The 20,599-nt window shown below is 39.9% G+C and overlaps 1 protein-coding gene across 4 annotated transcripts in view; it reads right to left on the reverse strand.

The window, feature by feature from the left end:
• The window catches only part of Mrtfb (myocardin related transcription factor B), a 170,651-nt gene that overhangs the window by 89,665 nt on the left and 60,387 nt on the right, over positions 1-20,599 (reverse strand). For 2 of the 4 annotated variants that reach the window (XM_036195192.1, XM_036195189.1), the window contains exons 3-4: positions 16,388-16,604; positions 10,346-10,408 (exon numbers count right to left, since the gene is read on the reverse strand). In XM_036195192.1, coding sequence (XP_036051085.1) covers positions 10,346-10,408; positions 16,388-16,541 — 217 coding nt within the window. In that variant the 5' untranslated portion in view covers positions 16,542-16,604. The remainder of the gene's footprint in view (positions 1-10,345; positions 10,409-16,387; positions 16,605-20,599) is intronic. The other 2 variants (XM_036195193.1, XM_036195190.1) reach the window with 1 other exon arrangement.

Here is a 20,599-nt window from a genome sequence, read left to right on the forward strand (position 1 = left end):
TAAATGAACAAAGACCAAAGCTTAGAATTCTAATTAATGGCTTGGTTCTGGAGGGCCTGGTAGACACAGGTGTGGATGTGATTATAGTTACAACAAAATCATGGCATCCGAATTGGCCTCTTAAAGAGGTAGATGTTCGCCGGGTGGTGGTGGCGCATGCCTGTAATCCCAGCACTCGGGAGGCAGAGCCAGGCAGATCTCTGTGAGTTCGAGGCCAGCCTGGTCTCCAAAGCGAGTTCCATGACAGGCACAAAGCTACACAGAGAAACCCTGTCTCAAAAAAAAAAAAAAAAAAAAAAAAAAAAAAAAAAAAAAAAAAAGAGAGAGAGAGAGAGAGAGAGAGAAAAAGAGGTAGATGTCCAACTTTTAGGAATTGGCACCCTATCTCAGATAAAACAGAGTTCGAGATGGGTTGAATGCATAGGGGCAGAAGGACAGAAAGGAAGGCTGTAGCAAATGTAGCAGTAAATCTATGGGGCTGAGATCTGTTACAACAGTGGACTACCTAGATTAAAATTCCTACACTCTCAGAAAAGGAATACAGGCCAATGCATGTTTCTAGGAATAATATCATAACATGCTATAAAAAACAGTCACCAACGATTCAGGCTGTACACAAACACAGCACAACTGCTGTTGAACTCTCAGAAGTACCAACTGCCTTACCTTTAAAATGGCTAACTAATAATCCTGTCTGGGTTGGACAGTGGCCTTTGACAAAAGAGAAGCTACAAGCTTTAGAACAGCTGGTTCAAGAGCAGTTAAATGCTCAACACATTGAAGAATCTACCAGCCCTTGGAATTCTCCTGTATTTGTTATTAAAAAGAGTCTAGTAATTGGAGAATGCTTATAGATCTGAGAGCTATTAATAAAGTAATTCAGCCAATGGGCTCCCTACAGACTGGGATGCCCTTGCCCTCTGTGCTACCCAAAGAATGGCCTATAATAGTTATTGACTTAAAAGACTGTTTCTTTACCATACTCTTACAAGAAAATGATAGAGAAAAATTTGCCTTCACAGTTCCTAATTATAACAATTCTCAGCCAGTCAAGAGATATCAATGGAAGGTCCTCCCACAGGGAATGTTAAACAGCCCTACCTTATGCCAATACTTTGTGCAAAAACCATTGGAGATAATTCGTGTAAAGTTTCCACAATCCGTAATTTATCACTATATGGATGATATCCTATTAGCTGATCCAAAGTTAGACACATTAGAAAGCATGTTTGAAGAAGTAAAAAAAGTTTTGCCTCGCTGGGGACTGCAAATTGCTCCTGAAAAAATACAAAGAGGAGATTCTATTAATTACTTAGGATATAAGATAGAGCTACAAAAAATTAGATCCCAAAAAGTACAACTGAGGAGAGATCGATTGAAGACTCTTAATGATTTTCAAAAGTTGTTAGGAAGCATTTCCAACTTATTGGGTATCATGGAAATACCCAAAGATGGACTACAAAATTTGGCTAATATTCTAGAAGGAGACAAAGAATTAAATAGTCCAAAAGAATTATCAGCCGAAGCTGAGAAGGAATTGGCTCTAGTAGAAAAGACAATTTGAGAAGCACATGTGGATCGTGTGGATCCAGAACTTAAATGCATTCTTGTCATATTCCCCTCCAGACATTCCCTCACAGGTATTTTGATGCAGAAGGAAGATATTATATTGGAATAGATATTCTCTACCACGTAAACCAAATAAGAAATTAAAGACTTATAGAAAAGATCTCTGATTTGATTCAAAAAGGTAAATTAAGACTTTGCCAGTTGACAGGAATGGACCCAGCAGAAATTGTAGTACCTTTAACTAATGAGGAAATTTCATCACTATGGAAAGATAATGAATACTGGCAGAGAGCCCGCAGTAACTTTTTGGTAGAGATTAACAACCATTATCCCAAAAGCAAGAGGATAGAATTCATAAAGAAGACTGAATGGGTCCTTCCTCACATTGTACGACACAAGCCAATTTCTGGAGTCCTCACATACTATACTGATGCAAATAAATCAGGGAAAGCAGGATACAAATCAAGAGACTTAAGTAAAGTGGTACAAAGTCCATACAGCTCTGTACAAAAGGCAGAACTGTATGCCGTTCTTATGGTTCTGATGGACTTCACAGAACCCCTCAATATAGTCACTGACTCTCAATATGCAGAGAGTTGTTTTACATATTGAAACTGCTGAATTTATTCCTGATAATACAGAATTAACTTCATTATTCATACAATTGCAGGAAATCATCAGAAAAAGGGAACATCCTATATATATATAACACATATCAGATCCCATACAGGTCTGCCAGGACCTCTAGCACAAGGTAATGATGAGATTGATCAGTTACTAATAGGTAATGTGCTAGAAGCCTCAGAATTTCATAAGAAACACCATGTAAATAGCAAAGGTTTGAAGAAGGATTTCTCCATTACTTGGCAACAAGCTAAGGATATTATAAAAAAAATGTCCTACTTGTGCCTACTATAACCAAACTCCATTACCTGCAGGGAGCAATCCAAAAGGGATACAAAGAAATGAAATTTGGCAGATGGATGTGTTTCATTTTGCAGAATTTGGAAGATTAAAGTATGTACACCATACTGTTGACACCTATTCAGGATTTCAGTGGGCAACTCCTATGAGTTCTGAAAAGGCTGATTCTGTGATTAAACACCTATTAGAAGTTATGGCCATCATGGGAATACCTGTACAAATTAAGACAGATAATGGCCCAGCATATGTCTCCAATAAAATGAGACAGTTCTTTGCTTATTACAATATAAAGCATGTTACAGGTATACCACACAATCCCACAGGCCAAGCAGTCATAGAAAGATCCAATCGAACTTTAAAGGATATGCTAAATAAACAGCGACAGGTAACAATGATTCCTAGAAATAGATTGCATAGTGCTTTATTAACCTTGAATTTTCTCAATGCTGATGAGAAAGGAACAACAGCTGCAGAGAGACATTGGACAACAGATAAAACTCCTGAGCTAAACCAACCGGTTTATTTCAAAGATGTGTTGACCTCTGATTGGAAACCTGGATATGTCCTACGTTGGGGAAGGGGTTTTGCTTTTGTTTCCACATGAGAAGAAAAAACTATGGATACCAACAAAATTAATAAAAACTCGATTCGAACAGGAGAAACCCCTTGATGAGGAGAAGTAAAAGATCATCCACCAATGTGACATCTCTTCAATCTGTAAGAAAAATTTAACAATCAAAGGTTGGGGTAGGGTTCTGTTTTTGTCTTTCCAGGATAATGGAAATACCCATCTTCCAGAAATCATAAGGCCTTGGATATCTGGATGTTTACAGCAGAAAGAAAGAATCTATTGGTACCAATCTACACAGGGTAAAATATCACTGTCTAACATCTATATCTCTATCAGTCTAGAATAGTTGTGGTTCCAATTCAATTATAAACCAAGCTGGCTTTGGAGATGGAACTGGCTCACTCCTTCTCTAAACCCAAGCATACTGATAAAAGAAAAGGTTGAGAGATTCTTCAGTCCCATATCAGAAGAGCCCTCTGATGTGAGACAGAAGGAAACCAATTATAAGGGACCATTGTCTTCAAGATTCTAATTCTCTCCATGCTTACTCTTGATTTCTTGGAATCCTTTCTTACATGTCATGTCATCTTTAAATCCAAACCTTCCATTCTGATAAAAAATAAGTTTTTCCAATAGCAATCTCTGAAGTCTCCAGAAGGAAGATGGGGCCCCAACAACAGCAACTCTACCCAATCCAGAATGATGCCATGGTAATCATCATCATACTATACTTCTTGCCAGAATTTCAGACAATCTTACCCATTACTCTGAGAGTTGCTGTAGAATCTATAGTTAGTCTAACTGAGATTTAACTATCTGAGCTTTCTCACAATACCCAACAGAGATACCATCGCTTCCTAAACAGCAGGAAACAATTCTAAGAAAATGACGCCCCTTCTCCCTAAGGTTTCATATTTCTCAGGGTTATGGATGATGGTTCTAGGGTTGGGGGTGGAAGAAACTGTTAAACGCAGTACTCTCCTTAAGGAAAGAAAGTATGTTTAAAAAAAAGGGGGAAAAGAAGAAATGGAATGGATAGGTATAAGATATTATGGTAGACTATCATATACATTAGTAAATAAACTTAGTAAAATAGCAGCCTTAGATCATTTGCACTGTAATTTGCACTGTTATGAATTCTTATGTTGATACAAATACAAACTTTTTATATTCCTATTTAAGATAATGTGTATATTGATACAAATGTAAATTTATATCTATCATACTGTATGTATGTTCTACTTCTGTTTAAGATATTCTATATACTGATAATATATTTAGGATTATTATCATATTGCATATTGCACTATACATTTCTACTTCTGTTAAAGATATTTTGTGTACTGTCACAATTTAAAGTCATTGCCCTTTTACGGTACATTTGCTTACAGACTGTTTGCCTTATTTATATGAAGCCTTAGTCCTTAGGTTGTTTAGGTAGATAAGACTTACAGATTTATTGTCACCTATACTTGTCATCTCTGTAATTATGTTAGTTAGGTTATCCAGATTTATAAATACATAAGTCAGATGGACAGGTAATCTTCAAACACTTCATGGACCTAGAGAATATGGCATTTAAATAACTTAGAATTCTGTTGACATGAGACACAATTGCTCCTGGCAGCACCAATTTGATCCCGAGAGAATGTTGGGCTTCTAAGACATTTCCATTTGGAAGTTTGTCTTCTTGGCACAAAATGGCCTACTGGGCAAAGAACTGCCCTTGCCTCAACTGCTGACAGTATGAATGCTGTCCTTTCTGTACAAGCGGGACACAAGGAAAGCTACCACTGTACTTTGCCAAGACAGGGTAAGATGGTCTTTCAGAATTCCTGCTTCTGAAAATGGTCTGTCAGATACTCTAGGCCTATAGCCAATTTGAATGCACCAACGATGCTGGGAAACATTAGGTGACTGTCCAGGCTGCCAGCTGTCTCTGTCTACTCTTGCAAGACTCCCGAAAGTTGCTTGCGTCCTTCTCCCATTTCTCAGGTATTATTATATTCCTTCTCAGGTCTCTGATGAGGTTGAAGACTAGCAGTTACAGTTACAACTTAGTATATAAACACATATAATATCTTAGATAGAATATATTAAGTATTAGACTCAGGTTCTTTAGGATAGGACACCTTTTGGAATGATCTTTGTAACATGCCACCTACCCACGCTCTAGACTTCCCTGGATTTTAGTATGTGTTTTTTGCTTGATATTGTTTGCATTTATTGTAATTCCAACTTATCTAGGTCATTATCCCTCATTACTCCTGGACAATATTTGATAACCATTTCTTTGTATATAGTCTTGTATTATGTTAGAACCTTCTTATTTACACAAAAGGGGGAGATGTAGTGGGTAGCCATCCCAGCCTTGGCCTGGAAGTTCCAAGCCCCATTGAGGCTTCGGTAATGGTCAGGCCCACAAGGCGGGGCTGAGGGAGGAAGCTGAAGACCCAGGATCGAGAGGAGAAGTCTCTCTTGGTTCTGGGACCCTGGACGCTGGAGGTAGACCAAGCAGAGTTCTCCAGAGAACACCGCTGGACTGCACCATTGTTAGGGACCATGGAAAGTACTAACTAAGCCAGAGAACAAGTCATAAGCCCACTGCCCTTCCCCAGAGCAATAACACCTGTTTACTAACCACAGGTTCCCAAAGATAAGAACATTCCACAGTCAGGTGCCATGGCAACTGAATGTAAAGAGCATTCCATGGTCAGGTAGCCTAGCAACAGAACAAATGGTCCCTGACCAGTGACCTTAGCAGACATCTTGCAGTTGCACGACCTGCACGTCTGCCACGTTCTGCACCCCTTCCACATCTCTTCCCCTTCCCTCCTTCCTGCCCCCTCCCCTCCTATGCTATATAAGCCTTGCGGAGAGAAATAAAGATTGGCGGCTTGATCAGAATCTTGTCTTGCTGTCCGTCTCTTGTGTCCCCTGTCTCTCATTCGCTCCCACAGGTGGGTCGCCCCCGTTGAAACCCCGCTGGCTGGGGCACACCATACCTTTGCCAGACCCTACAACCTATCCCTTCATTTGTAAGTTACCCCACAAAATAAACCTCCCTTTTAACTACGTGGAGTGGCCTTAATAATTTCACCAATAAAAATAGGCAGTTTTAAATTTCTGTGTACAGTTTACAAGCAACTGTGATTATTTCATGTAACCTTGAGGGTAGAATGTGAAATAATCACAGTTGCTTGAAAATTGTACACATTTCTGTAAGAAAGTATAGGGAATGTTAGCTCCACAGCTGAAGAAAATAAAAATCAAGACACTTTCTAAAACCACTTAGCCATGAGTCATAATTTCTGAATTATTTAAATGTCAATATTTTAGTCTGAACTTGATTTCAATGGCTAATACCTTATCTTGAGCTCCAAATCATGACATCTGTATATCCAAGTAAATTTTTCTATACTTTGAAGGTGCTAGGGTCTGAATGGGAAACGTTCCTCACAGACTCACATATTTGAACTCGTGGTCCCTGGTTAATGGTGCTACTTGGGTGGGTTGTGGGGAGGTGTAGCCTTGCTGGAAGAAGTATGTTATTGGGGTTGACTTTTTTAAGTTCATAGCCTCACCCCACTTACAGTGGGTTCTTTACCCTATATGTTTGTGATTGAATGTGATCTCTCGGCCTGCTACAGCAACCTGCTGCCAAGCCTCCCCAGACATTATGGACTCTCCCTCTAGAACCATAAGCCCAAAGAATTGCTTTTAGTAAGGGAATTTTATCCCACTAACAGACAAGTAACCAACAGAGTCTATACTGGGTTTCTGCGGATAGCACCTGGCCATCAAGCAGGTACTCTGACAAACAAGCACCCAGTTACACAAGGAGAGAAATCACTAGTCCACCAACACATTCCAGTTCTTTGGAGAAAAAAAAAAAAAAAAAAAAAAAAAGGACACTAGCACACATACACATAGGGCTTTTGAGGGGAGATGGTGACAGAGACATGGGAGTGGTATTAAAATTAGATTTAGTTAAACATCACTGTTACTCCTGGCTTGGGAAAAGCACTTGTCCACATATCTTTTTCAACATTTATATTTTACACACTCATCAGGAGCCATACAATTCAATACAATCCAGGATATTCAATAACTACTTGTGACCAATTTATTACTTCACTTCAGTTCCCTTCCTTTCCTCTCCCACCCCTCGAAACTAGGGACATTTAAAATATCCTGGATTCCCAACAGAATAGGATAAAATGTATTTTATTCCTATTGCCAATCTGAAGGGGCTTGGCTGAGAACATACAAAGTCTATTTGCTCATGTCCTTAAAAAAATCATTCAAAACATATGACTACAGAAATGGACATGGAATCATAAAGTACCAGTTGTGTAGGACTTTTTTTGTTTGTTTGTTTTTTTCAAGATAGGATTTCTCTGTGTATCCTTGGCTGTCCTGGAACTTGCTCTGTGGATCAGGCTGGCCTTGAACTCACAGAGATCCACCTGCCTCTGCCTCCCAAGTGCTGGGATTAAAGGTGTGTGCTACCACCACCTGGCTTTGTGTAGAACTCTTAACAGTTGAATTCTGTGGATTCATCTAAGGGTTAACTCTTTGAAAAGAAACAGGAGAATGCCTAAAAAGGCTCTAAGAACAACATTTCCAACCCCTGATAAACCACTTCTCCAGTGTGGAATCCTGTCTACCTCTGGAATTATAGACAAGCCACTCAGACTTCCAGGGATAGCCCCAGGACTTTTAGCATTTAAAGCCAAGTATAAACCCAATCAATCCTAATTACCTATTTCCTTAAGTAATCCACCCTCCAAATCCCTTAGGTCCTGCACTTCACATTTATTTTTAGTTATATGTAAAGTTAATAGGTGCCATCACTGAAAGACCTTTCAGAACAGCATTCTAAGTGACTGCAAATGTCTCTGCTTTTGTGCATGTCAAGCGTCACTGGGAAACAAGCCATAGCAACATAAACAAGTTCTTAATAGCCACATTTATTTTTTTTCAGGTCATTTCTGAATCTAATCTAATTTCTTTGTTAAATGGTCAGGCCATAATAAACAAAATCAGAGATGTGATTATTCCAGAGGTTTCCTGTAGCTAAAGTGAAGAAAAATTTAGACGATGACCTAGAACAGGACACCTCCTTAAACATCACACACAGCCACTGTATTACTTCATTATACCGAACGTCTTCTGTCTGCCCAGCACCAACCGTTCACATCACAGGCCTTCAGCATCTCAACAGCCACATCTACTGACTTAATCTCCTCAGAACAAGAACACGGGAGGAGAGCGGCTGTGTCAGCAGCCCTGGGTGGTGGAGGCTCTGTTCAGGAGCCTGCTGAATGGACCCACCCTACTGCAGCTCCTGCAAGCAGCCTGTGAAAATGTCAGCTTGGGGTCTGCTCTGGAGGGCAGGGTCCCCAGAGAGCCTGAGTATTGGCCTGTTTGTCTTTTCACATGCTTCAGAATCTCAAAGTCCTTCCTTGTAGACACTGACTGATGCCCAGGGAATGCTAGGATTGTGGGAACTGGCAGGACCCACGAGAGACAACTTCATGGGAAACCTGTGCCCACTGCTTTTGCCTTCTCAGGGCTCAACAGATAAGCTGGTTGTTAGTGCTGTGAAGGTGCAGGAGTGGCAGGAAGAAGCTGTGTGCCATTTTATTTTCTTTAAAAAGAAATAATTGTGGAAACAGGAAGCAAAATTACTGGGACTACTACAAACAAACAAACAAAAAAAAACCAAGCACATCAAGTTAAAAAATATCACTGGGGGAAACCTATAAAAATGATATTCATTTCTCATGAACAGAGGTACCAGATTCTCTGAGCATCTACACTGTTTTAAGCACTACAGAGATTCAGCTATTCTCCTGTCAAAGCAATCCCACAGGGCAGGACTAGATGTGGCTCCAATCTGCAGGTGGGAAGCAGGCAGAAGGAGGAAAACACAGCTAGTGACCGTCCAGCTAGGCACTGGTCCCTGGTTGGCACTCTTAATCACCCTGTGTGTTGCTCCTTGGAGGGGCTCTTGCTCATCAAGCATGACTGCTCACAATGTGCCCTGTGTGTTCTTCAAGAATCATCTCTACACTGCTCGTCTGTATACGGCCAGGGGAATTGCTTTTAGAGACCCACATGTCCAACAGCTTCACAGGACTACACTGTACCCTGAATTGCTGACGTTGTACTAGGGGCTGGAAATCTAAAAATTATTTTAAAGCAAGGCACACAAGGTCATCTCAATAAATGCTTGCGAATAATATTTTTAAAAAATATCTTTTGGTAGCCAGTAAGATGACTCAGCTGGTCAAGACACTTACTGCCAAGCCTGATGACCTGAGTTCAACCCTCAGAACCCATATAGTAGAAGGAAAGAACTACACTGCCTTACACGGAATAAGCACACGTGTGCACACACTCATACACATAAATAAATACGTATAAAATAAAAAAGCATCTTTATTTCCGTCTTTTGAGTGCCAATTTTCAACATGTTGGGAGAAGCTGGCTAACTGGCAGCCCAATCAGTATCTTAATTGCCTTGTCAGGATGATGGTATCTATTCCAACAGACAGCATGCCAACTACGCAAACACTGGAGGCTCTGAATGCAGGCTGTGGGAGCCAAAGGTGAGTGACAAGTGAGATTCCCGCTTTCCTTATAAACACAAGACCACACAGCAAAATTCTAAGATGGTGAATAAAGATACTAGTACTCTCAATGAAAACAGCAACATACATGACAAGAAAAGAACATCTATCATTTGGGCTTAAAAAAAAAGTGAAATAGTACCTTTTAAACTGATAGAATGACGCCACCATCAACACATAACACATACCTGGCCAACCTCTGAGAGCCATAGGAAGAGATACTGTATATCCTAAAGTAGACATGTTATTTTAAACAGCATCCATCAAGTCAATTTCCCTTTCTTTTTTCTCCATTTATTTTCCCCTGCAGCTGAGGACCGAACCCAAGGCCTTGAGCTTGCTAGGCAAGCGCTCTACCACTGAGCTAAATCCCCAACCCTCCCTTTCTTTTTGACAGTGAGGAGCATTTGACTAACAGAGAGCTCATATGTATGTTTGATAACATGACACGTGACTACTCTGGAGCTATGGAAAATTCATCAGTTGGCTGAGATGGAAGCACATTTATGGTTCTGCTGCCTAACGAAGAACACAAGACCAAAGTGAAAAAGAGACAGAGGAGAACATGATGTGATGAGAAAGGGCTGAGAGAGACAGACAGTGTAATGGGTGTACTATGACACAGAGTGCTTCTTGGACTTACCCGTGCTCACAGACTGAGCTGGCAGAGGAAGCTGGAGTCCTGACTCCCCAATGACTATACTTCCTGTTAATAACAGTGAGGGCAGCAGTGAGGCAGGAGAGCCAAGAGCATGGTTAAAGGAGTTAGAAAACACTGGGCATGACTGCTTGTTAGTCTGAGTGATCATTAACTACAAACCACAGAGAAAATTCTAATCCATTTGCTGTTCTCACCCATCACGTTGCTTTGTTATAACAGTACCATGACATTCCCATCTTAAAGTATAAGCTAAATGACACTGGATAAAAGTGCTCATGGGCCATGTTTCCCGACGCTCTCCTCTGTTAACAGGGTTTTCACAGGCATGGCAGAGCACAAGTGCAAATGTCTCTTCTCTCTTCCTCGATGGAGGGACAGCAACTACTACTTCACAAATTAGTTCATTGTTCACCAGTCCAATGTGGCTAATAAAAACATACAGTAGATTCTAATTTTAAGAAAATCTCAATTTATGTAAAAAATATACTTCTTGAATCTAGTACCTAGAAAAGCCTTTTGAAGTGTTTAGGTTAGGCCTTTCCATGTGTTATAATGATATAATTCCAATGGCAGCTTAAACTAAACTGCTCATTACTATCAATCTCTGAGTCACCCTGTCTTAAATAAAGAAATCATGGATGTTCCAGGGGCATTCCCATAAGAGACACCAGATAAATGACTCCGAATGAGGTGTTGGGATACTGTAAGTTGGGTCTGTGGTCCTGTGAAACTATGGGCCCCAGCGGCCCCTAAAACGCATATGGATAAGCATTATGAGCATTCTGGCCTTCTGCTGCTGCACCAGATAAGATTCCTGCCTGGCTCAGAGGTGTGGAAAAGAGTCCATCTTCTGCTCCCTCCCACCAGGCATGTACTACAAGGATGTGTTCGACAACATACTGAAGCAAACTAAATCCTTACCAACAACTGTCTGAATAAGAAACCCAGAGCAGAAAAAAGAGGGCAGACAGGTTATAGGTGCATACTGACACTGTGAAACAAAACAATATTAATAGGCGACTATAGGCCATTATGAAAGGGAGCACTTCACCTTAGGGCTTATCAGGCTTCTTTTTCCTTCTGAAGGAAACATCACTGAAGAATTTCGTTTGCAGGTGTCACTCTAGAGTTTGTCTTTGAACTCTATTAATTGTCTAAAGTGACTAGTCTAAGTCCTAAAGCTGATTGAAAAAAATAAAAACTTGACTAAGGAATATCAGAAATACACAGTTATTTTCTTAGTCTGATTCCTGAAGAAAAACAAATGATCAAAATTCGTCATACTGTTTAATGATGCCCTGAAGAGTCCCAGTAAGTACTTTGGATCCTAAATGCCCACAGGAAAGCACCTGAGGGGTTTTACAGAAAATGATCCACTGCTGTTCTCTCCAACACAAAGGGCCAGTAAGAGCCTCAGCGCCACTGCCTAGCACCTGCTCATCTCCTGTGATGCTTTCTGAGTTTTGTGGGTTCTGGCTCCAGAAACAGAACCGCCTGTCTCGTGCCTTGCATCTCCATCCCACTGTGCCAGCTCATGTGCAGTCTGAGGAGCAGAGCTTGCACAAGAACAATGTTTATTACCTTTGCACATTTCCAAACACCTGGGCCAACAAGTTAATGAGGGGTGGGGAAATGTTCTCAGGGAAATTGCAAAGAACAGAGCAGCTGTGAACAGAAGCCATTATTCACTAAGGTGCAAGGCAAGTAGCTGCCCTTGGCACAGTCTGGAAAGTTCCCTGTCTGTGTGTGGCTAGATAAAGCCCTGTGCTGAGTCCAAAGCCAAGAGTTCTGTGTTTCCTTGTGTGCAACCAACTTTTGAGTTTGTCATTTTCCTCTAGTAAGGGGTCACTGATGAACAGAGCAGAAGAGGGTCTAGGTTTTTCACTAACAAATTTAATTGAAAGAAAATCTTGGGAAAAAAAAATTCAGATGCTACTGTAAGCTCAAGTCCCTAACTACAATAACCAATGATCTGAATGTCTGAAAAAGAAGTGTCTCCTCACCAGGACCTCACACATGCTATTTCACAGTAAACGCTTCAGATGAGATCAGGTGAGTTAGAAGCGGTAGGCCACAGTCAAAAGCCTTTCAGGATAGGCAGGCATCAGGCTCTGACCTCACTACTACTGGATTCCTGAGCCTGAGGCTGTGTGAAGGACACTGAGTCTTCCATCAAAATACCCAAAATGCTCCAGAGAGTATGCAGCTCTTTATCATAACAGCCACACAGGCTTCTCTACATGTCCTGCTGTCCCACCCTGCAAACCACCTAACAGAGTGTCCACTGGAGCCCAGCTCTCCTTGAGTATGGATGCAGGAAGAGGCTGCAGCTCCTTCGGGGAATGTCCTCCACCTGAGCTTTTCCTATTAAACACAAAAGGCCAACATAAATATAGAAATAAGATGAGGCTAACTGGTATGTGATATGACATAATGAAGTTTGGTGTCTCTGTGGATGGTCTGTTTTCATAAAGAAATATGGCTTATGTGTCTATGTATCTACTTTCCTTTATAGGGCCCATCTAGAAAAGCTAACTACCTAAATGATCATCTTATTGAGATGTTACTAGCTGTAATTTTAGCAACATTCAGACATAAAGAAAAAATATAGTGTATTTGTGCTGAACAGCTTCCATATTTACTCCAGAGTTGGAACATTCTGCCACTCAACTAATGGAATAACAAAAATATTTCTAAAAAGATATTATGAGGGAAGATACTGGAATTGTTACCTAGATGTGAACCCATCTGCTCATAGAGCTGAACTACAAGCTATGATGACATAATCCTTCCAATCACTAATCACAGACTTAACTACCTATAATTTTTCCAACAGAAAAGAACCTAACACCAGTGAGAAAACTTAAATACTTAGGACTAACAACAAAACACACAAGCAGGGACATGTGAATGTGATGCTTTTATAGTGGTCACACAATACTTTGTAAGTGGTTTCATTATGATTTAAACACAAGAGAACAAAGAGCTAAAAATATGAACAACATACATGAAAACATCAAAGAAAGCAACTCAGGGTCAGTCACCTATCTTTATATACATATAAAACATTTTCTCAAAACCCAGATTTCTTTTTAACATTTTAATTGGACAAAATGGTACACATTTATAACATATATGTGTAACCGTGTTTTGAAATATGCACACTCTATGGGGTAGCTAAATGAAACCTGTATCACACTGTCTTTGTAGTTGAGGACACTTAGAGTCTTCTCTTAGAACTAACTGTTCAGGAATGCCATACATCATTATAACCACACACTGCTCCAACTCACTCCTCCTGACTCAGGTTTTTATCCCCTGACCCATAACTCCTTAAAAATCTACATTTCTGATAGCATGTACACAAAGATCCCCTTCATACTTTAGAATGTGTATTTAAAGCAGGCAGATGCTATGAGCCTGAAGTTAGAATACATGCCTGAACATAAGGCAACATTTCAAACTTCTTGTAGTCATCTCTTAGAAAAGGGAGCAAGCTCCTGATTGAATCCTTAGATGGCACCTCACTGTGAGATGGTCTTCCATGTCTTAACACTGAACAGAAATTGTTCTTTGGGAAAACACATTGGATGAAAACCCACTTCATTCAAAATTAATTTTATGTTTATAGAATCACTCTAGTGACAATGAAAGAAAAAAATCAATACTTATTTTGAAGCTATAATCTTGTTTGTTCGTTTGTTTGTTTTTTGTTTTTCAAGACAGGGTTTCTCTGTGTAGCTTTGTGCCTTTCCTGGAACTCGCTTTGGATACCAGTTGGCCTCGAACTCAGAGATCCGCCTGGCTCTGCCTCCAGAATTCTGGGATTAAAGGTGTGCGCCACCACCGCCCAGCGCTATGATCTTAAAGTACTAGACTGTTGTTTAAAAAAGTGTTTAAAAACTACTTTTAAAAATAGTCAGTTTTTTAATTAATTAATTTTTATTTTATGTGCATTGGTGGTCTGCCTGCATTCATGTCTGTGTAAGGGTGTCAGATCTTGTAGTTACAGACAGTTGTGAGCTGCCATGTAGGTGCTGGGAATTGAACCCAGGTCCTCTGGAAGAGCAGTCAGTGCTCTTAACCACTGAGCCATCTCTGCAGTCATAAATAGTCAAATATTTTTCTCTCAGAAAGGACACTAGTAAAAGTTGCTGACTCTGGGAAACAACCAGGCAGGCAAAGGGCAGACTAGAGGCCAGCATTCTCTTCCTGTGTTCTCAGAACAGCTAAACAATGTGCATTTGGCTTGAAAACAGAACACAAAGCAGTTCACGTCTGCACAAGACTACAAATGATGACAAATCAAACAAATGATTATGTCACAGAGATCATGAACAGGAAACAACTGGAGAAAACCAGTCCTACTATTTCATGAGTGGAGCTTAAGACTCAGCATGGGATTTCAGTGCTGGATTACACAGTGATTCTAAAAGCTGTTGGAATTCAGAGTGACAGAAATGAAGGTGTGTCCTAGAAATTACAGCTCAGCAGATGGGTGTGGGTTGACAAAACCCTGACCACATAGAGTTGGGCAGGATGGTGTAGTGACTATGAGAGTAGAAAGAGTGATACAAATGACTGCATTACTTCACAAAACAGCGCTGCTGACTTAGTAAATAAAGCACACTACCCTTTCATTACCTCCCTAACGACACACAGGAAGGGGGTGCTCTTCAGTGGTAGAGTGCTTGCCCAGCCTGGATAAGGTCCTGGGTTCCAAAATAACAAACTCCAAGTGTCTAAGGGGAGCCTGTTCTCTATGTGCACCTTACACTCAGGCATCTACATGAGCATCTGTGAGAGAACATGGCTAGCTAGATGAACTATATGACTATAGTGCACCCACTTCCTGTGCATCCCTTCCCCTGCTACACATGGCCAGTTTGTGACCTGATTTTATGCCAAATACAACTCAAATACCTGGGACATGAAACTGGTCCAGGGGTACTGTGTAGCTGTATTTAGTCAATATCGAGCAAATATATCTGTCTCGGCAATTATCCACAATAAAGCCAGGCTCTTGGGGACAGAACATCTAAAAAATGTCACTCAGGGCTCTTTTGGAACCAAGCCTATGTGTTGCTTAAGCCAAGGTGACCAAGGGCAGATCCTAACAGTAAGATTTAGGACATAAAACTACATGAGTCTCAAGAGAAGGCATAGCAAGTTCATGCCAAACCCTGTGCTGAAAGACTAAACATTACTCATTGTCCTCAGCAAGGAGAGGTTAGTGAATGTGACTGGGTCACATTCAGGCCCTAGAAACCTACCAGGGTGATAGGAAGCATTCTGCAGGAAAATCATTTTATTTCTTCTTAGTTTTAAAACTATAATTTAAAAAATGTATTTGTAAAGGTAAACACTAGAACCCTGACAGCAGGGTAAACCCACTTGAAGTTCTGGGTTCTGCCTTGGCAAGGTCAGCATGTTCTTTGAACATCACACTGTGTTTACATTTGAAGTGTATTAGAACTAAGTGTATCTATTCTATGTTTATTGGTATTATTTTCTGGAGGCTCTGGAATGCCTCTGTCATCAATAAGAATTTGCAACACTGATAAGATCTGGTTAAAAAGCATTCATACAAGAATGAACTAGCTCCAGATAGTGCCCATCAGTATAAAATCACTCAAGAAGTTCTTGCTTCACTGAGGTGGCTAACTCTTACCATCTCTGGATAAAAGTTCTAATACACTGGAGATGGTAAGGGAGGAGGTCACGGCCACTGCCTACTTCTTTAGAGTCAGCGACTTCACAATCCCTTTCTAGGAATAGGTCTTCCCATCCACGACAGGCAAGTCTCAGGCTGTCTTGTAAAGGCAGCACTGTCATCACAGACAGTTACTGGTGATGCAAGCAAGGGAGACAGAAAGTGAAATCCTGCCCTTCTCAGGAACCATCTTGTCCCTGTGGGGACTGCCAAGTGTAAATAACAAAGCGTCACTCACAAATTGGGATTAACTAGGCCCACAAAGACGATGACCCTCTAGATCAAAGTCCATATGCAGCTGAAAAACTCACCATTCTTCCGTTCGTTCAGAGGGGGTAAGTGCTGACTGGACTGTAGAGAGAGTTCCTGGAATTCATGAGCCACAGCCTCACTTTGAGGACTTGGTGCAAGGTGGGCTAGAGGCCCCAGCTCTTCTTCTGTGTCTACTGCCCCTGTGTGATCCATTCTGTTGCAGCCACTGGCGACGGGGAGTATGAGACACCTCTTATACGTGGCCTGTTGAAGAGACTGGTAAAGTTTTAAAGTGTAAATTAAGTGGTTTAAGTTTTCTCCAGTTTACACAAAAGTATTAAGACAGGCTCCCAGGTTCCACCGTAGTTCTACTGCTCTGTGTCTATTACTAACTAACTCTCTCTGCACCTCAGATTCCTTGTCCAACTCACAGGAATATGGTTCCTATCTAAAAAGCATTTATACAGTAAATAAGAGCTAAGACATTTTACATATATTTTTGTATCAAAGATTAAAGAAGACTCTAGCTATTGTCATTTAAAGATTTCAACACATGCTAAAATGAGGAGAGTCAACAAATACTAATTAAAATAAAAGGCTTGAAAGTCTATCTCGATGCCTTCCTTCTGAGTGATTCTGATTAGTCAACAGTCACAGGCTCTTTCATCAGCTAGGGTCTCAGAATGAACAAATAGGGGACAAAGAAAACACAGTTCATAAGGGATAGAAATTTTATTTTAGGTTACAGAGACTCGGTTTTGTTTATTACCACAGCATAACTTGGACTGTGCAGACTACTGAGAAGCCACCACTAGAACCACAAGCATGTCACACATACACACACACACACACACACACACACACACACACACACACACACACACATATATAGCTAGGTGCTGAATTGGAAGCCAGGAGATGCCAATCCATCCATGTTATGCAGGGGCAACTTGTCTGCTGAAACTGTGGCCTACTTACATAGTATTCTCTACATATAGACTGTCAGCTGCCTAGTGTCTGGGTGGTTTACAGTTTTGACTATTACAACACAGAAATTCTCCTATACATGAACCAGTTCTCTCCTACAGACCAGGAGTAGGATGACCAGATTACATGACAGCAGTATATGTAGATTTTTAAGACACTGGAAAAGCGCTTTCCACTCCTTGTGGTGGGGCACCAGATCCCAGATGGTCCATTACCCTTGCAAATCCTTTTGTAGATTCTGTTCATTTTAGACATTTTAGTGGGCATGAGGACTTTCATGGTAGTTTTTTTTTAATATTTATTTTTATTTTATGTGCATTTGGTGTTCTGTCTGCATGTAAGTCTGTATGAGAGTGTTAGATCCTCTGGAATTAGAGTTACAGACAGCTGTGAGCTGCCATATGGGTGCTGGGAATTGAACCCAGGTCCTTTGGAAGAACAGCCAGTGCTCTTAATCCCTGAGCCATCACTCCAGCCTTTTAAAAATGGTTTCTCTGGTGATTAATGATGTTGGACATCTTTTTATGTACTTATTTCCATCCCTTTATCTTCTCAGATTAAATTCTGATGAAATCTGCTCATTTTTAATAGTATGCAGTTGGTCTTTTAACAATTCAATCTCGGATCTTTTGTATATTCTGTACACAAGCATTTTGTCAGTATGCTTCTGGCAATCATTCTCTTCCAGTCAGTGCATCCCACTTTTGTGTTCATTGGTGTTTTATAAAAAATTAGTTATTTTTTGATTTGGTAAGGTCCAATTTATAAATACTTTCTTTTATGTGTCATACATTTGTTGTTGTAGCTAGTATATCTTAGACTAGCCCAAGGTCACAGAACTGTGTTTCCTTCTAGACATAAAAAGATACCATATATTTCAAGTGCAAGATGCAAAGTTTTATATATGCAGTGAGAATGAATCAATATTGATGGCTTATGGATATTTGACTGCTACAGCATCATTTGTAGATCACCTTCTCTACTAAATTGCCTTTGCATCATTGTTGAAAGTCTTTTAGCCTGCATAGTATGGCTGTATCCCTTGGTTTTCAATTCAGTTCCTCAAAAAGGGTACACTATATCCTAGATCTTTGGGAGATCCCTAAGCCTACATGTACAAAAAAAGACTCTACAGAATATAGACAATAATGTTGATTTCAAAAGGTTCTATTAGGTAGATAAATTTGCAGGCAAAAATACTTATTTTACTAAGAAATATTAAAATACAAATCAAAGATTTTTCAACATTGAATTTTCATTTTGAACTATTTATTCATACAAAATAAAATCTGGGGTGACGGAAGAGAGAGGGATCTGTGGGTAGTATGTAAAATGAATAAAACATCTTAATAAAAAAATAAATAAAAATAAAATCTGTTCATGCCAAAATATTTCAAAGTCCAAGTACTTGATGCCCTTAAGAATGGCAAGATGTACAAAGTCTGAACATCAGTGGTACTGATCCAGAGGGTCCTTTAGACAGAGATTTTAAAATATTTTCAAGGCAATATTACCTGTTTTTAATACTGAAAGATCTCTTTTTCAACTTATGTCTTGACATTGTACTCACCTTAAACTCCCACACACTTCCAAATTGAGAAAATTATAAGCTAAGTAAATCTTTACAAAATGTAGCAAGGGGAAAAGAATAAATTTTCAAAAAATTAACTTAATATTCGTGAACATTTTTGATAGAGCATGGAATATACTCTGAAATTTGCAGAATATCATCTTAAAGTCTACCTAAGAGCTTCACAATTTCTTTTGAAAATTAAATCCATTATAAACAACACTCTGTCTAGAAGTCTCTAATTGACATCTAAGGTTCAGACATTGTGAGATGTTAAAGAAAGAGCATTAGAATGGATCGTCTCATTGGATCAAATAAGTGTCACTCAGCTGAAGTGGACAAAGAGTGACAAAACTGATTAGTCTGGAACTGACTAGGGAGTTTACTCCTTACAAAACTTAGAAACAGAAACATTCCAAAACAGAACATCCAACACTCATCTGGCAGGAAGTAAACACACAGGAGGATACTTCCTAAGACAAATCAGACGTCATTCTCCAGGGTCTAGCTGGTTAAGAGTAGTCTTTAGCCCTGGTCAAGGATGTCTCTTTGCAACAGCCAGAGACCATTGCAGAAAACTGCAACTAATCCAGATGCACAGCAGTGAAGTCCAGTTCCAAAGGACACATCCACAACACAACTCCTGCACCTAAGGCTCAGGGACGCTGCAGAAGAGGAGACTCAAAGAGTCTAAGAGCCAGGGGATCAGTTTGCTGTGAGACTGTGATTCCTTAAAGCATAAGATACAGCCATAAAGTCTTACCAATATGGTTGCCTAAACATGACACCAACAGACACATTAACATGGGCGGGAAAAGTTAATGAGTTTTAACCCTAGACAAAGACTTGAGGAAACTAAGAAATACTGAGAGTAGGAGAAATCATTGTTCTCAGGAAAGACACACTAATTGGCTACTCAACACTCAAATGGTCAGGCCTGAAAGCATATATACAAGAACATGATACAGACTGAACAGGTTATATCTAAGAATATACAAATATATGTAACAACAATTAAAGAAAAAGTGGTCATGAATTTGAAAGAGAGCAAGGGGTCACATGGGAGGGTTTGGAGGGAGGAAAGAGAAGAGGGAAATGATATAATTATACTATAATTAAAAAAGTAAAAATTACCAATAATACACCAAATTACTTTATCATTTAATACTGTTGTGGTGATAGGAAAAAAATGTAGAAAAACAAAACAACAGGCATTAGTCTTTTTTGTTGTTGTTGTTTTTACTTCATCACCTTCTCAATCTTTTTTCAAAATGGAATCAAGATAATATCATAAATAATTATACACACACACACACACACACACACATATTAGCTGAGGATTGAACCCAGGGCCTTGTGCTTGCTAGGCAAGCGCTCTACCACTGAGCTAAATCCCCAACCCCGATTTTATATTTTTAAACACTAGGTTATTGGATTAAGGTAGTCCTTACATCAGTGTTAACATTTGTTTCCAACTGAACACAAATTCAAAGCCAACTTTCTTTCCATAATACCTCCTTTCTTATAATGGCCAATTTCAGGGACATATAATAACCAACACATAGTCACTGTTACATATGGAAAATGTTAAATAAAAAGGTGCTCAAGCCATGTCTGTGTGGAGCTTCCAAAGTTTGATACACAACAAATGCAGATAAGCAGATTATCCACTACATGCAGCCAAAAATGCCCTAGCCATAGCAAAGCTGTGCCT

Source organism: Onychomys torridus, chromosome 8 (assembly GCF_903995425.1).
Source record: "Onychomys torridus chromosome 8, mOncTor1.1, whole genome shotgun sequence".
Lineage (NCBI taxonomy): Eukaryota > Metazoa > Chordata > Mammalia > Rodentia > Cricetidae > Onychomys > Onychomys torridus.